At 42.2% G+C, this 18,672-nt stretch overlaps 1 protein-coding gene across 1 annotated transcript; it reads left to right on the plus strand.

The window, feature by feature from the left end:
- The first annotated feature begins 613 nt into the window (after positions 1 to 613).
- LOC124999443 (protein NLRC3-like) lies at positions 614 to 8,793 on the plus strand. The gene is made up of 10 exons (XM_047574362.1): positions 614 to 681; positions 799 to 912; positions 1,871 to 1,949; positions 2,102 to 2,321; positions 2,524 to 4,008; positions 4,114 to 4,435; positions 4,517 to 4,721; positions 4,871 to 4,986; positions 7,761 to 7,807; positions 7,976 to 8,793. The coding sequence occupies exons 1-10, from the start codon at positions 614 to 616 to the stop codon at positions 8,503 to 8,505; spliced, it is 3,186 nt and encodes a 1,061-aa protein (XP_047430318.1). The 3' UTR covers positions 8,506 to 8,793.
- Positions 8,794 to 18,672: the final 9,879 nt, after the last annotated feature.

The raw sequence follows: 18,672 nt of genomic DNA on the forward strand, positions 1-18,672 counted from the left end.
TCACAAAGGCTGCACTTGGTTTATTTGAAAGGCTGTAAACGCATCTCCTAGTGTTGGGTCTTAAAGCCTATATCGCAGCAAATGGAGGAATAGTCAGTGATTGAGGAGAGTGATCCGGTCAGTGAATGCTACTGATCTACTGATTCGCGTTGCGTCACTGACTCAAGTCAGTTCGTGAACTGATCAGTTACTGCAGTGAACCAGTTCACTGCAGGTCGCAAGTCAGCCTCTGTGTCATTGCTGATAATTGGTGCCGGCACAGAGGCTGAGATGCTGGAAGCCCCGCCGGCTGAAAGAGCTTTCTGGACCAAACGACTTTAGGAAATGGAACACACATTGTTTATAATTTGCATCGCCTGCGTTGTACTGTTAATCACTGTCATTTTAATTTGAGTGATTCAGTACAGTCACAACAAAAAAGAGAACAGTAAATCAGGAAGTAGGCTCCCTGGTCAAGAGTTCCTCTTTGTATTAGATTCTACATGAAGCTCCATGTGATCACTGTTTCACTCTGAACTGGTTATAAGGAAAACGGCACTGTTAAAATGTTTGTCTTGTGTTTGTAGGAAGATAAGACTTCATAAATAAGACTCTCCTGGATCCAGCTGTGTCCATGGAGAGACGCCGGTCTAAGAGTCCACCTATTGACTTTGAACATGATCAGCAGTCAGCTGATCACAGGTAAGACAAGAAAAAAGGAAATATTTCTCAGACAAACAGGATTTTGCATTTAAGATTTGAAGATTCCAATTACTAAATAAGTAAAAATGTGTATTAATCTGCATTATATTTTAACAGGATCAATCAGCAAAGACCAGATCCCTCTGGAATTACATCTGTTTCCATGAAGAGTGACCAGTCTAAGGGTCGACTTATTGACTTTAAAGATGAACAGCAGTCTGTTGATCCAGGGTAAAAATGAACTCACAATTAATTAGACCAGTGGTTTCCAAGTGCTTTGTTACCAACACATATAATTAATTCATGAACACATGACAGATGGTAATGTTACTGAAATAGTGGAGAGATCAGGTTTATCCAGATGGAGAGCTAAGTAAAGTAAAACACACCTGCAGTGTTGTTTAAGAACAGTTTTCTAAATCAGGCCCAAATGGAACAGAAGTTAGCAAAACATTGTTGTGACAGTCTTAAAGAACCTGCAGTTTATGTTCTTACTTTAACTCGCGGCACCTCTAAGCATCGCGTCACAAAAAAAAGTCTGCATGAAGTTAAACGAGTTCATTAGTGAAGACGTGGAGGCACTTCCTTTGTCTTCTTTCCAAAATAAAAGCCTTCATGAGATTTTAACACTAGTCACACAAGGTTTCAGCTTCACTTCCGTTTTAACATGCAATCCAATAAGATTGCAGCCACCATGCAACCACGCCACCATGGACTGATGGACTGAGTAAGAGTCACAGAGGCCAAATCCATCTACTTATTTACAGTTTCTTCTCTCCAAACAATTGAGGAACTTGCAGAGTTTGTCTTTGTTCACTCATTATTTTATACATATGATTTTTCATTCAGTTTTCAGTCTCACTTATTCAGTTTTAGTGAGAAATGTAACTTGTGGCACTGTTCCAAACTTTAACTTTTGAAGTTATTTTTATTTGAAACATATTCAAAAATCTAAAGTTGACACATATCTCAAATCAATTTTACAGAGTTCCTATATCATCAAAAGGGGGTTTGACAAAAAATAGAGAACATTGGATTAGACTGTCATTTATGATGCAATTTAGTTTCTTCTGTTAAAACACCACATTCAGTAATTTACCTCCCTCATCTTGACTTTCTTCCATTGATGACAAAAAACGCAAGTATTTCTGAAAGATTTAACTTTAAAATCGAAGATGTTTCTCCACAGACTTCAGCAGCAGATTTCAGTGGTTTCCAGTCATCAGTCTGAACAGCAGCATCACAAAGAACTGGACTCCATATTCATGGTGAGGAAATGTTCAATCACAGCTGCTACTGCTAACCTCAACAAGCACAAACTACCATTCTGCTTGGAGAAGTCTTCATGTTGCATGCTGACCACAAGCAGCCTTTCACATCAACGTGACTGGAGATTATTATTCTGTTACAGCTGCTGGAGGAGAACATGGTCAGTTTTATGAAGAAGGAGCTGAAGAAGATCCAGAAGGTTGTGAGTCCAGATTACCCAGAATGCTCAGAGAGTCAGACGGAGGATGAGGAGGTGTTGGAGGGTGAGGATGAAGAGCAGAGGAGGAGCAGCAGAGATTTATTGGTGAAGATGACAGTGAACTTCCTGAGGAGAATGAAGCAGGAGGAGCTGGCTGACTGTCTGCAGAGCAGTAAGAGGATTTAACAGCTTTAACTGCATGGAAAGAGGAGATGGAGGAAACATGGGACAAGTTTACATTTCTACACTCTGATGTTAATATGATGCAAACATCTGAATCAGATCTATGAATTCTACTGGACTGAAAACAGTCACATGTAAATGTTATTAAAATGATTGAGTTCACTGATTAATTACATTTCTTGTTTGTTCAGGAACTGTTGCTCCAGAGTGTGGACGTAAAGTTAAATCTAGACTGAAGAAGAAGTTCCAGTGTGTGTTTGAGGGGATTGCTAAAGCTGGAAACTCAACCCTTCTGAATGAGACCTACACAGAGCTCTACATCACAGAAGGAGGGACTGCAGAGGTCAATGATGAACATGAGGTCAGACAGATTGAAACAGCATCCAGGAAACCACACAGAGCAGAAACAAGCATCAGACAAGAAGACCTCTTTAAAGCCTCACCTGGAAGACATGGACCAATCAGAAGAGTGATGACAAAGGGAGTGGCTGGCATTGGGAAAACAGTCTTAACACAGAAGTTCACTCTGGACTGGGCTGAAGACAAAGCCAACCAGGACATCCTCTTCATATTTCCATTGACTTTCAGAGAGCTGAATATGGTGAAAGAGAGAAAGTTCAGCTTGGTGGAACTTGTTCATCACTTCTTCACTGAAACCAAAGAAGCAGGAATCTGCAGCTTTGAAGACTTCCAGGTTGTGTTCATCTTTGACGGTCTGGATGAGTGTCGACTTCCTCTGGACTTCCACAAGACTGAGATCCTGACTGATGTTACAGAGTCCACCTCAGTGGTTGTGCTGCTGACAAACCTCATCAGGGGAAAACTACTTCCCTCTGCTCGCCTTTGGATAACCACACGACCTGCAGCAGCCAATCAGATCCCTCCTGAGTGTGTTGACATGGTGACAGAGGTCAGAGGGTTCACTGACCCCCAGAAGGAGGAGTACTTCAGGAAGAGGTTCAGAGATGAGGAGCAGGCCAGCAGGATCATCTCCCACATCAAGACATCACGAAGCCTCCACATCATGTGTCACATCCCAGTCTTCTGCTGGATCACTGCTACAGTTCTGGAGGATGTGTTGGAAACCAGAGAGGGAGGAGAGCTGCCCAAGACCCTGACTGAGATGTACATCCACTTCCTGGTGGTTCAGGCCAAAGTCAAGAAGGTCAAGTATGATGGAGGAGCTGAGACAGATCCACACTGGAGTCCAGAGAGCAGGAAGATGGTTGAGTCTCTGGGAAAACTGGCTTTTGATCAGCTGCTGAAAGGAAACCTGATCTTCTATGAATCAGACCTGACAGAGTGTGGCATCGATATCAGAGCAGCCTCAGTGTACTCAGGAGTGTTCACACAGATCTTTAAAGAGGAGAGAGGCCTGTACCAGGACAAGGTGTTCTGCTTCGTCCATCTGAGCGTTCAGGAGTTTCTGGCTGCTCTTCATGTCCATCTGACCTTCATCAACTCTGATGTCAACCTGATGGAAGAACAACAAACTACATCTCTGAAGTCAAAACCCTTTAGGAACAAACTTAAACTACCACATCTCCATCAGAGTGCTGTGGACAAGGCCTTACAGAGTCCAAATGGACACCTGGACTTGTTCCTCCGCTTCCTCCTGGGTCTTTCACTGCAGACCAATCAGACTCTCCTACGAGGCCTGCTGACACAGACAGGAAGTAGCTCACAGACCAATCAGACTACCCTACGAGGCCGGGTGACACAGACAGGAAGAAACACACTGGCCAGTCAGACCCTCCTACGAAGCCTGCTGACAGAGACAGGAAGTAGATCACAGACCAATCAGAAAACAGTCCAGTACACCAAGAAGAAGATCAGTGAGAATGTGTCTGCAGAGAGAAGCATCAATCTGTCTCACTGTCTGAATGAACTGAATGATGGTTCTCTAGTGAAGGAGATCCAACAGTCCCTGAGATCAGGACGTCTCTCCACAGATGAACTGTCTCCTGCTCAGTGGTCAGCTCTGGTCTTCGTCTTACTGTCATCAGGAGAAGATCTGGATGAGTTTGACCTGAAGAAATACTCTGCTTCAGAGGAGGCTCTTCTGAGGCTGCTGCCAGTGGTCAAAGCCTCCAACAAAGCTCTGTAGGTGGATTTGGGAACTATTTGAAACATGATGCATTTAGTAAATGAGAAATAAAACATTTGATGTTGATTCTTCTTCAGGCTGAGCAGTTGTAACCTCTCAGAGAGAAGCTGTGAAGCTCTGTCCTCAGTTCTCAGCTCCCAGTCCTCCAGTCTGAGAGAGCTGGACCTGAGTAACAACAACCTGCAGGATTCAGGAGTGAAGCTGCTGTCTGCTGGACTGGAGAGTCCTCACTGTAAACTGGAAACTCTCAGGTCAGGATACAACTGCTTGTTGATCAATTCAGTCCTGATTTAGGTTCATGTTGGCGCACAAGTTCAACATGTGGAGGATTTTCCTTCTTCCTCTTGAGTTTCTGATATGTTTCTATCTCCAGTCTGTCAGGTTGTCTGATCACAGAGGAAGGATGTTCTTCTCTGGCCTCAACTCTGAGCTCCAACCCCTCCCATCTGAGACAGCTGGACCTGAGCTACAACCATCCAGGAGACAAGGGAGTGAAGCTGCTGTCTGCTGGACTGGAGGATCCACTCTGGAGACTGGACACTCTCAGGTATGGACAGAAAACAGGAGCTAATACAGTGTAGGTCTTCACTCTGCTGATGCAGAGTCCTCGCTCCTGGCCCCTGTCCTCTTGCCTCCACTCCCATATATTCCTCTCTGCACTGTACACTCCTCCCTTTCGCCCGTGTTATTACGGGTCCCTCTTGATCCACATGACTAGGACTAGCTTCAATGAGATATAATTAGCATCATTCCATTTGGTTGTATGAAGGCTGCAGCTAGCATAGGTTATCACTTGTTAAAACTATTCCTAATGCCTGGCTGCTGGTGTCTGTGTAGACGATGAAGGGAAGAGAACACTCAGCAAACACTAAAACAGGTGCTTGAGTTAAAGCAACCTTCAGAGCACTGAATGACTCTTGATCTTCGTTCGACCACTGCACCGCCCTGGTTTCAGACTTCTTATCAGCTGGTTGTGCAAACAAGGGTTGTGCAATCTTGACATAATTGGACACAAATCACCTGTAATAGCCAGCTAGTCCAAAGAAAGCTCCTTCCTCTCTGATGTCATTAGGGGCCAGTCAATCCCATACAGCAGAGATTTTTTCCAAGTCCGACCTGACTCCATTTTGATCCACCATATGGCAGGAACTTCACCTTCTGCTGAAAACGCTTTAATTTGTCCAAACGCAGTTCCAAGCCAAGCGGCTAAAGTTTTCCAAACACCTATTTTAGGTCCTGCGGATGGGAGGAAATATCAGGTCAGTAAAAGACTGCTGCATCAACTGTTGATAAGCAGCCAGTGCTTTACAAAGTCTAAAAGGAATGTGCTTGAACTCAAAAAGCCTAAGCAGTGTGGTAAGAGCAGTCTTTTCACGATCTTTGTGGTCCACCTCAACCTGCCAGCAAATGCTTGCCAGGTCAAGAGTGGAAAATACTCTGCTTGCTTCAGGCTGATCAGTCTCTTCGATCCTAGTGAGTGCGAAGGCACCCTTGTGGGTGATGGCGTTCAACTTCCTGCAATCCACACAGAATCTAAAACTGCCATCTTTTTTCTTACCAGCACAATGGGTGGCGGATGGTGCATCACCCATATCTAAGGAGTGCTGCACCAAGTCAGTATGTCCAAAGTTCTCATCCTGATGTACAAACATATTCCTCCACTTTTGCAGCAGGGTCAGTAGGTCCACCTGTTGCTTCTCTGTAAGATCAGACCGGTTAGCACGTTCATCGCTCACCTCTTTTGGCAGCTCCTGGTTCTCAGCTGCTGTGTCCACGAATCCAACTTCAACAACACAACCATCTTTCACAGCCAGGTTCAGGATGCTGCTTCTTCTATGTGGTACGGCTTGCCCAGCTTCTGGCACTGTCCTAGATTAACAGAGTAGGGGCATTGATTACAAATTCTCAACAGGTTCTGCCGCACTTTACCACAGTAAGCGCCCAAGCTACTCCATCGTTGGTGGTTTCCAGCAATACTTCCATGAGAGCACAGTAGTGAGTTCTTTCCGGGGCCATCTGAACGCGCCCCCTTACCAGTACTTCACTTTTTGGAGGAACTGCTGCGGTGACTGGCTGGTTGCAGCATATGGCAAAAGCATCTCTCCAAACTGACTGTTTCTGAAATTTCTGTGAGGAGAAAGCACACACCTTGAGCCATTTAAAGAAAGCGTTCCAAGAAGCTGTCACAACATTCATTCCAACATTAAGTGGATGCATTTCTTTCACTATCACAACCCCATGTCCACATTTCTTATACCCTCCACTTCAACATCCAGCAAAGTTTAGATTGTATATGAGATGTCAAGGCTGTTGGCTGCCTGCAACTTAAAAACTATAGGGATTCTCCTAAGCTTAGCTTGGGAAAATGCCGTTCAAAGATCACCTGGGATCCTCTATCTAGCAGTGCGTACAACTCCACACCTTGAATACTCACTTGAATGTTGGGCATTCCCCAGTAACAACTTCTGTGGCCCTCTTCTCCTCCTCTTACCCTTCTGCATTATCATTTTGTCTCCCACCCTGATTACTGCAGGTGATTTTGAACCCTGATCCTGCCAACAACACCAATTTTTCTGTCACAAGGGGTGGTTTAGTATGTAGCTGAAATTTCGAAAGTGATAGATTAAACCTAGAGTAATATTTCTGGTGTTCTATTGAGGGGAGAGCGATGCTGACAATGGTCAAGAGGAGTGACACAACAGTGAATCAGATGGCTGGTTAAGTGTAAAACCCAGTTAGAAAGAGTATAAAAAGTTGAAAATAATCTATAAGTCTAAAAATGTCCTTAAACTTCCTCAGTCCCTGATGCTGAAGTATACCCTGCACCATGACAATGTGACCCTGGATGTGGTGTGGTGGAAAGGAGGAGAGTGGGGTGGGTCAGAGGATTGCTGCACACTACTGTCCTGCTGCCCACTCTGACGTAGGGCCCACTAGAGTGGAGCATGATCTGAGTGCTGTTTAGGAGACAGGGCTATGTCCCCGGTTGCAGGGCTGAGACACAGCGGTGGCCCAAGGGACCCACAGGTGGGGCAGGAATCAGGAAGTCCCTCAACCAGAACCTACTCTCAGCGCAGCAGGGGGGTGATTACCGCCCAGGCAATGAAATTAACAGATCAGTGGAGACTGTGATCTGTAACTATTTATTCATCACATTACGGTCTTTTCCTCTAAGTAAGTGAAACAATCAGAGACGGTCAATACTTATGACTTGCGGTCTGTTTCTGTGTCTCACTGATAAACTGTGGAACTCTCCTTCATGTTGAACATCAGTTAGGACTCATGTTGAGCAGAAAAATCATTCTATGTTTCTTCTTCCAGGATGGAACATGGCGGAGAGCAGAGGTTAAAAACTGATGTGAGAAAGTGTAAGTTTGACTTCATTCAGTCATCACTGACAAGAGAATCCTGACAAACAGTTCCACAATTAAACTTTCTATGAATGAACAACAGATCAGTGGGTAAACAAAGAATAAGTCCATCAGATGTGTCACATGATAAACTGCATCTGTGTTGTGTCTTTTTCTCTCCATCAGATTTCTGTGAACTTGAAGTCGACATAAACTCAGTCAACAGAAACCTCAAACTATCTGACAACAACAGGAAGTTGACATTTGTCAGAAAGGAGCAGCCATATCCTGATCATCCAGACAGATTTGACAGTTGTTATCAGCTGCTGTGTGGAAATGTTGTGACTGGTCGATGTTACTGGGAGGTTGAGTGGAGAGGAGTGGTTTATATATCAGTGAGTTACAGAGGAATCAGAAGGAGAGGAAACATGAATGACAGCTGGTTTGGATGTAATGATCAGTCCTGGAGTCTGAGCTGCTCTGATGGACGTTACTCTGTTTGGCACAATGACATAAAAACATCCATCCCCTCGTACTCTGTCTCTAACAGAGTCTCAGTGTATGTGGACTGTCCTGCTGGAACTCTGTCCTTCTACAGAGTCTCCTCTAACAAACTGATCTACCTCCACACCTTCAACACCACATTCACTCAACCTCTCTATGCTGGATTTAGATTGTGGCGATATGGTTCCTCAGTGTCTCTGTGTTCTCTGTAGGAACGAGAGTCTTTGAAGTTTCAACTCTGAGGTTTAAGTGTTGATCGTAGATTTTTTTTCTTTGGTTTACAATTGAATCACTGATAATGATTTTATGTTAGAATATGTTTGATTTTAGAAGCAGTGAAATGATCTCCAAACCGCTGAACTCTGGACTGACTCTGACGATTACTTCTATCTGAATAATCCTGGACACATTAACACTAAATTGAAAGAAAGAAAGAACGAAAGAAAGAAAGAAAGAAAGAAAGAAAGAAAGAAAGAAAGAAAGAAAGAAAGAAAGAAAGAAAGAAAGAAAGAAAGATAGATCACCATCTGTTGAAACTTTATTTTATAGATTGCCATGCACAGATGCAGCAGAACAGGCCCAAACCAGGACATTAGCGCCCCCATGTGTCATGGAGGGATGAGGTTCTGATGCTGGAATGCAGTGTTGGTTCATCTCCAAACATGACGATGCCCAAACATTTAAACCAAACTGTTCTACTCTGGTCTCATCTGTCCACTAAACATTGTCCCAGATGTTCTTTGTGGACAGAGAGCAGTGTCTTTGGTTGTTGAGTGGATTCATCAACATTAACATCAGCCAATGTGAGAGAGGCCTTTAGCTGCTTAGAAGTTCCCCTGGGTTCCTCTGGTTCCTCTCCCACTATGATGGAGTGATGTTTGTTGGTGGACCACTCCTGTGGAGGGGAACAGTCGTCTTCTTTATCAGTTGTCTGAAGTGTGTGTGGGCTATAAATACGTATGATTTGATATGTGAAGTGGAACCACGGGCCGATAAGAGGCAGCGATGACTCTCAGGAACGCGCTGGTTGTTGACAGTATGAAGAGTTGAAGGTTTTAAATCCTCAATGGCTGCCTGAGCTCCTCACAAAGCTCCTTTGTCCGTTGTCATCATACACTTCAACACAAACACGAGACAAATCCCTGATTTATAGAAACTAAACCAGGAACTAAGTCTCGTCACATGGATGGAAACACTTGAACACATGGACTCTTACTTGACCTTGAAATGAACCTCACCCTAATGGATATGTAATATTGTCTCATTCTACAAAATAAACAAATGCACAAATATATTTCTTTTTCATTTGTTTAATGAGTTCTATCCTGCCAGAACGGTACCCTTTCATCATTCAGAAATTAATATTTTTTTATACTAATAATGAATAATCATATTGATGATAATGGTTGTTGACAATAACTTGCTCCTACATAGCCCAACATCTATTTAAAAAAAATTAAATTCTTTTTTGGCAAAGTCTAATCCGGCCTTTGGTCTATATCAATTGTTTACACCTTGTGGTGAAGTCTGGGTAGGAGAACAATGATGTGCACACTTTTCATAAAGTTCTTCATTTGGCTTCAAGTTGAAACAATTCTGGGCTTCTCAGTTGTCCACTCTCCAGACCATCAGCAGAGTCCAAGTACTGACCAAAATATTTCATAGAGAGAATTGATGTTCTGTTTCAGTGATTATTAGAGTTAATCTTGGTCAGTGGTGTTTCAATACTACAACAAACAGCATGTGAGTAGATAGAAATGTAAAGTTAGAACAGCAGGTGTATTCAGAATTCAAGGAGTTTATGGTCATAGAAACAACAATGGTTACACTGGACAATGAAGCAAGACAATAATTCCTGGACTCAGCACCTGGATAAGAAAACTCCAAGAAGTCTCAACTAACAAACTATCAAAGAAGTCTCAGCCAAGAACATCATCTAAAGACAAATCCTTTGTGGTCGTCCTACAAAAGCAGAGCAGACTGAACTCTCCCAGCAGCAGAACACTGACTGAGGATTTACCTGCACATGTGGAAAATAATTACTAATTTAATGGCAGCTTCGTGTAAAACAGGATCACTGATGGTAAAACAGTTAAAGTTTAGTCATTTGTCAAAATAAAGTCAGACTCTTTAATGACTGAATGAATTAACTGGAGGGAAACATTAACCTCCTGAATCCTTCAATTTAATGAAGCAAGTTCATCCTTTAAAACGGAACAACTAAATGTTGATGGAGGTATTTCTGCTGAGTGATCTGATTCCTCTACAACAGCGCCACCTGGTGGAAAACCTGCATCACAGCATGAAGAAAGAGAAACCTTATATAACCTTTTACTTCCTGTTCTGAGGATTTCACAACATGTCAGCACATGAAGGACAGATTCTCTAAAGAAGAATCCAACTCAGAGCAGCTTCTCAGTTTCACAGCTGCTCACATTTATTCTTTCTGCTGAACTCTTTTAATTGATTATAATTTTGCAACAACTTTACACAAAAAACAGAAAGAAAAAGAAATCTTTGAATCTTTATAATTTAAAGTGGAAATATAAAGTAAAATATAATTATTTCAGTAAACTCTTTCCAGGTGGAGTTACAACCTTCAACACTGTATTCTTTAAGTTTTATGGTCGATTTTAATCTGAATAGACACACCTCATTTCCTCTCCTGTACCTGGTGAGTTTAAGGCCCCGCCCATAAAAACCACCTGGAAGAGAAGCAGCTTCTTTCATCCACACATGAAGTACAAACAGTCAGTAAATCAACCTGAGGTGAGTCAGTGATTAACTGGATCATCATCATCTTTCTTCATCTTTAACAGAAACACGGAGGAAACGTCGCCTCAGGTCAGAAACAGTTAAAGTTGATCAAATATTTGATGTCATTTAAAAACGATGAGGACAAACTAACAACATGTCGTGTATGTGAATGACCTTAATCAAATGAGATCAGATCGTTTCTTCTCTAACTCTGATCTACAGACTGTTTTTGTGTTTTTGAGAAGTGCTCAACAGGTTTTAGTTTCTGTTCATTTAAACCAACCGACACATGTAGAGAACAGAGATCAGTAGATCTGCTTTAAGTTCTGATTACAACAGATGACACAGCTCATTAAATAAGATTAATTCTAAAAACTAGTAGGTGAGTTCATATTAACAGATGAGTTTATGAGGCTGGTGTTATGGAACCAGGAAGTGAATTCTGATGAAATAATTATTTCATTGGTGTATTTAAATCCTTTAATTTGCATGAATATGTCCTGAAACATGATTATATGCAGCATTTAAACATGATACAGTCATAGTATTGATAAATCAAAAACAAACAAAAAATGGAAAAAAAAATAAGCAAAAAGAAAAAGTTAATAAGTCACCACAGTGACATGGTCCAGGTCTCTGTGGTCCAGATGTGACTAAACATATTGCTCAGATTGTGCAGATGTCCAGAGTGATGTGAATATGGCTCCAGTTTAGTTCATCTTTAGTACCATCTAGTGGACAAAGGTAGAACTACATGATCTCATTTGGATCTTGTCAGTCAGGTAAGACAGAGAAACAAGGAAACAGTTCTGTCTGACTGGAGGGAACCTCCCACTGGTTAAACTGGTTTTAACGTCTCACTGATGTGTTTTTAGACTCTGAAGTTATGAGGATGTGACTTCATCCTCAGATCAAATCAACAAAGACGCCAGAACTGATGAGGGAGAATGAGCGACACATGAAGGTGGAAAGTGTCTGAAAGTCGACAGTGAGTTGAATAGGTGAGAATCCAACCAGAGAAATCTGGAAATGTCTCATTAACAGGTTGATTATATTTATTTGAGATTATCAGCTCTTTAAATAGATCAACTCGTATCTATAACAACAGTAAAGAGTTTGTATTGGTGCTAAAGTTCAGTGAGTGATGCTCTGTCATATTTTCTCCACCACTGCTCATTGTTTATCAGGTCTGCTGTTTCCTTCTGTAGACGTGGTATCATTAATCATTAGTACATCATTATTTCTAAATCATTTATCTAAATTATGCCTGTAATGATATATATTGGTCTTCACATGGTTTGCTATCCAGAATAAACATAAAAGACTAAATATTTATTGTTCTGTTTTAAAATTAGAGTTATTGGAAATGAACTTGTACATATGTTACATGTAATTTACGATTTTTTTTATAAATATACCTGCTTTTATTTTCCTAATGACTAGACATTCGTTTTATTTAACGCTACAGGACATCATGATGATTCACTGTTGCCTGTTTTTTTTTTTGTTTTTGTTTTTTTGTTGTTGTTGCTGTTTTTTTTTTTTTGTTTTTTTTTTTTTTAATAAAATCAATTCAGAGTATAATCCAACCTTTCTTAGTAAGTGGTGAAGGTTGAGCACAATGCAGTATTAACCAATCACCAATGAGTCTAGAAGAAGTGTGGGCGGGGCATCGATAATGTGGCTCCACTCTGGGACAGTAGTCTACTGCTCACAATACATACAAATTGGCAGCGCCTAAATCCCTGGGACACTAGAGTCATTTTGACCAATGGGAGGAAGTGGAGACATGTCCGTTGTTTTTACATTCTATGGACCAGAACAATAGGTTCACTTCATCTTCATGTTGCCAACATCTGGTCAGTTTAAGGTTAAAGTAATTGCAAAAGGCCATAATATGTTTATTTACATGTTTCTTAAAAGATGGATGTTTTAATTTTCAAAAGCACATTAATTTGCCGTACTGTACATTCCAGTTCCATTTTAGCTCCTCTCTTTAAAACACTGACAACTTCCAGGTCAACATAAGTGTAGCGGACCCTTGGTTCAAAGAATGAGGCGGAGAGTTTCGTACGGGTGCCTAAATTTATTATCTTGCATGGCCATACAGCACCGTGAAAACTATGCAGAAAGAATACGAAAGAAAAGGAAGAAACAGTTTTACACATTAAACATATTCCAGTTATTCAACAATACAGATTCAAAAGGGTCAAACTTATCACCATTCAAAAGAATAAACAAGTAAAAATACATTTTATCAGGCAATTAAACAACGGTGCTTAACTCAACACTTAAAATGGCATGGGTGGCATCACCAGAGATAAGAATAAAACAAAACATCAAAATAAAGCATTAACACAAATCTGAACTCCACATACCTCGTTCCACTCTACCAAGGGAGCTAATGCTTGATTTTAAAGGTGCCGTCTCTGGTTCTGCCTCCTAATAATAACGACGACATCAGACTATACTGAGACAGTATCAACGCAAACCAATACATAATTACAATACACCAAAAGAAAACTTACTCAAAGAGCCACAAAGATGAGCCAACAAAGAAAAGGTCATCAGCACAAACACCGCGCCAGCCCAGAGAAACAAACGCTTAGGGATGGAGGTGCGCACAGGTGAGCGCATACACACACACAGAGAGACACAGAGCTAACAGGGATGCGTGGTCTCCTCCCTTTTATAGCCTGCTCCCTCCACAAAAGAAACTGGCCACCAGATGGCAGTAATTCGCAGACATTTAAATCAGCACTTCAGCGAAGAGAATGGGCAGATCAACAGACAGGGCACAGGAAGACTGAGATGGCAACCCACAACAATCTACTGTCATTTACACTCCCACCAATCATGTTATGATGAATTTATCACTCAAAGAATCATAACATGATTTTAAAAATAAGTAACACATTATTATTTTCCTTAAGGGTCAGGTTCATAACCACACACATCACTGTATTGAACCACAATTGTTAGCAGATTGGCAGAAAACTAACAAAACACTCATTCATTCTCACTCATTCTCTAAACGGAGCACCAACGTCTGGATGGGTCTTTCAACAATGGAGAGTTTCCCTGCTGATTTCCGATCTCCCACTTGTACTTTGGCCTTATGCACTAGGTCATCACTCCCTTGAATGGATTCAACCCATTCGTCCCAACTGCCACTGATTTCTGATTTCTGATGACAACATTGTTACTTTTAAGGTTGTGCTGAGGCACATGCCACTTCTGCCGTGTAGAAATATTCAAGAGGTCTTCCCTTCTCCAACGACTCCAAAACTGTTCAATCAGATATTGCACTCATCACCACCATTTGCCGTAGGGAGAATTGAAAATGAACTCACATTGTTTATCTGCCAGGTGAACCTCGAGCTGAGTGACATCTCACTGCTTGAGTGCCTCTCTGAGCTCATTTCTGGCTCCCACAAAATTTGTGCCCTGCTCGCAATGGAGTTGACGCACAGCTCCTCTGAGGCTAATGAAACATCTTAGAGCATTCATGAATGTATCTGTTGACAGATCTTCCAACATTTCAATATGAACAGCTCGGGAAGAGAGGCAGGTAAAGATGAGTCCATTCCTCTTATGTTCCTTGTGGGCTCTCTTAATGATGAACGGGCCAAACACATCCATGCCACTATATGTGAAGGGGGCTGACACCTCAGCACATTCCTTTGGCAGCTCAGCCATACGTTGCTCCTCTACTGGGCATAGAATCTTCCTACACTTCACACAGTTGTATATCAGCTTGGTGACGGATTTACTCCTACCAATAGGCCAAAGTCCGTTAGCTCTGAGCTCAATTTGAGTTTGACTCCGGCCTTGATGACAAATCCTTTCATGACAATGGGACAGAATAAGCTGAGTATTGTGTGAGTTTTTTGGAAGGATGATTGGATGTTTTAGTTCTTGACTGAGGGATGATTGCCTTAGCCTCCCACCAATCCGAAGGAGGACCTTATCCACAAAAGGATGAAGGTAGAAAAGAGGGCTGGAACTAGGAAGACGACCTCCCTTTTCAAGTGTTTTCATCTCCTGAGAAAATGCTTGTCGCTGAGCGAGCCTGATAACCACTTCTGCGGCTCTCTCTCTTTCTTCAACACTCAAATTATCATGTGAGGTCTTTGCTTGGATGCTAGCCTTTCATTCTTGCAACAACCTTGAGAAGCCTTAACCATCGGCTCAAAGTGCTGAGCATGCTGTTGGAGTCGCTGGTGTTAATAGTGGCTACATTCACTTGAACTGCTCTAACTTCAGAGTCACCAACCAGAAGTTCAGCGGAGTAGTTAGGACTAGGGTTCACTTCTTGCTCCCACAGGAATTTGGGTCCTGACATCCAGCCCGTTGAGGAGAGGTTGGAGACATGGAGGCCTCTCTGATGTGAGCCACTGACCAGGCTCTGTTATTTCCTTTATCACTTGAAGGCAATTTGCAAGAAAAACATGAAATCTTCTTGAGTCATTATGGATGTATGCCAGCACAACTTAAGAGTCAGTCCAAAAGAACTCCTCATCAATTTTCATTTTAAGTTCAGTTTTCAACATGACACTCATTCTGGCAGAAACTACAGTAGCTGAAAGTTCCAATCTCGGAATGTTCATGATTTTTGTGGGCGCTACTCTTGCCTTGGCCGTCACAAGGCTGCAATGTATTTCATTTCTATCACTGATGTACCTCACATAGGAACATGCCCCATAACCAACATTACTGGCATCCCAGAAGGGGTGTAGTTCTGTTCTTACAATGTTGCCAAATTTGTGTGGGTGATAACATCTGGATATCTTTACTTCTCTCAGTTTTTGGAGGCCACCTTTCCACTCCTTCCAATGAGAATGGACATCCTCAGGAAGGGGCTCATCCCATCCCTTGCCCATACGACACAGTTCCTGTAAAATGCACTTCCAAGCAAGGCAAAAGGGGCAACAAAGCCGAGAGGATCATACAAGGAGGAAATAACTGAGAGAATACTTCGGCGAGTGGCAGGTTGGTCCTTGAAGTTAACATTAAAACTGAAGGCGTCACCTTCTATTGACCACTGAATGCCAAGTGCGCATCCAACTGATGTCACATCAAAGGCAAGATCATGGGATTTAGCAGTCATCACCCTTTCTGAGGGATCACCACAGATAAGAGTCTCTTGCCTATTGGAGTTGAACTTATGCAGGCGCAAACCTCCCTTTTTACACAACCTTTGTGGTTCAACAATCAAGTCTTTAGCTTCTTCGATTGAAGGAACACTGGTTAGGCCATCATCTACATAAAAGTTCTTCTTGATGAAGGCCGAGGCTGAAGGATGAGTAGATTTATGTTGCTGTGCTAAATACTTAAGGCCGAAGTTGGCACAACCAGGGGATGAGGCGGCACCAAAAAGATGAACAGCCATCTGATATTCCAGGGGTTCTCTTTCCGAATCTCCATACTGTCACCACAGAAACCTCAGATAGTTCCATACTGTAGGTGGAACAAAAAACTGATGAAACATCCTTTCAATATCACATACCACAGCCACAGCTTCCTTCCGGAAACGATAAAGGACTCCCACGAGTGAATTAATTAGGTCTGGACCAGTCAGGAGAGTGTCATTAAGGGAGATTCCACAGAACTTTGCTGAGCAATCAAAAACCATCCTTAACTTTTTTTGTGGGTGATATACACCATAGTGGGGTATGTACTGCAACTCTGTGTACAAAGCTCTGGTTTCCCATTCTGTCGAGATGGGGATTAGATGATCCTGTTATACTCCACCCAAAAGTGCAAAAGGTTCATTTCCCTCACCTCTGATGACCTCCAGAGATGCCAGTGCTAATGGGCAATCATATCCAATCAACAGCCCCACTTCACAGTCTTGCAGTGGTGAGAGTTTGTCAGCCAAATGCCTCAGGTGTGGCAACTGCATAGCTGTCTTGGCAGTTGGAATATGAGACCTATCCACTGGGATAAAATCCCTGGAGTAAGCCTTATGTAGCTGAATGTGGGGTTCAGAGTAAATTCCTCTCATTTGCAGACCGTGTGTAATCTTGCTCGATATAACAGTGTCCACAGCTGTCATTGTGCTTAGCTTCAATCGAACAGATGACATGTTCACATTGAGTTCCTTCAGCAAATCTTCCAAAATAAAGATTGACTAGTGTCAAGTAAAGCATATGTGAGCAGCTCTCTGTTTGGTTCTTTCACTGATGACAAAATCACAGGCACAATATTGGAAGTAGAGGAACCTTGAGTTGCGGCATGGGACGATGCATTGTAAACTTCCTGACTTCTGCTGTCTTCTGTGGGAGTAGGATTTTGCTCCAAAGCTGCTATAGATGCCGTTTCCCTTTCTTCATCCAGGCAGGTTGGATGACGCTGGCTGCATATACTACATGTGTGTCATCTTTTGCAATCCTTTATGACATGTCCCTTCCACAGACAGCCAAAGCAAAATTGTTTTTCTCAAATGAATGTCCTTTTGTCTTCAATGGATCTCTCTGCAAACATAGGGCACTTATGCACTATTCCATGCATTTCATTCTCACAAACTGGGCAGGGTGGTTTTGACTTGAAATAAGTTGCTTCATGGGTCATAGCAGAGGAGTTATTTGACTGGGCACTTGTATTTAGAGTATTTGCTCTTTTGGATGATCTGTCATCCAAGGCTTTGGAGTTCATCAGTAATGGGGAGGCGATGGGATTGCTTGCTATCTGGGCTTCCCTTTGCATAAAATCTGTAAAATTAGAAAAGCTTGGGTAGTCACCAGATGCATCCAACTCATCCACAACAATTCTACTCCATCTGTGCACAATCCAGTCTGGTAACTTCTTAAGCAGTTTATGATTTTCCTCACAGTCATCTAAGATGGCTATCCCCTTGACATGGGGGATAGCCTCAGCGTAGCTCTTCAAGAAGTCTGCAAATTCTCTGAGGGCTAGGGGGTCACTTCCACTGATTTTGGGCCATTTCAGAAGTCTGTCACGGAAGGCCTTTTGAACGATGAAAGGATTTCCATATCTTTCCTGCAACAATGCCAAAGCGCTATAATAGGCATCCTCAGAATTCCTGTAAAAGAAACCCTCCACAGCCTTGCGTGCGTCCCCTGAGAGATAATGTTTGAGATAGAGCATCTTTTCACAAGCTGGGAGGGGCTTCTGGTCAATAAGGGCCATGAAGGAGATCTTCCAGTCAATAAATTTGAAAGGATCACCAGAGAATGTTATCGGTCAGGGGGAGACAGCCTACTTACACTTAAAGAGCTTGCAATGGCTTGGGCCAGATTGACTGTGTCTTGATTTATTTTTTCAGGATGTGTCTGAGATTGGAATGGGACAGCTCTCGTCAGTAATCTCCTCCCTTTTATAGCCTGCTCCCTCCACAAAAGAGACTGGCCACCAGATGGCAGTAATTCACAGCCATTTAAATCAGCACTTCAGTGAAGAGAATGGGCAGATCAACAGACAGGGCACAGGAAGACTGAGATGGCAACCCACAACAATTTACTGTCATTTACAATAAGAATAGAAGATATTATTAATCAGCTGTCAGACTGTTGGATTTTATCATGTCTTTGAATATTTCTAAATTGTGAAAGTTTTTTCCATGTAAAGTATTTCTTTGTAAGTTTGTATTTATTTTTGGA

This window comes from Mugil cephalus, chromosome 21 (genome assembly GCF_022458985.1).
Source record: "Mugil cephalus isolate CIBA_MC_2020 chromosome 21, CIBA_Mcephalus_1.1, whole genome shotgun sequence".
NCBI lineage: Eukaryota > Metazoa > Chordata > Actinopteri > Mugiliformes > Mugilidae > Mugil > Mugil cephalus.

Bases quoted from the DNA above. Each gene is read 5' to 3' on its own strand.
- LOC124999443 (XM_047574362.1), top strand. From the start codon at position 614: ATGGAGAGACGCCGGTCTAAGAGTCCACCTATTGACTTTGAACATGAT. The intron at 4,436-4,516 runs GTAGGTGGATTT...ATTCTTCTTCAG, and splicing joins AAAGCCTCCAACAAAGCTCT to GCTGAGCAGTTGTAACCTCT. The intron at 4,987-7,760 runs GTATGGACAGAA...TTCTTCTTCCAG, and splicing joins TGGAGACTGGACACTCTCAG to GATGGAACATGGCGGAGAGC.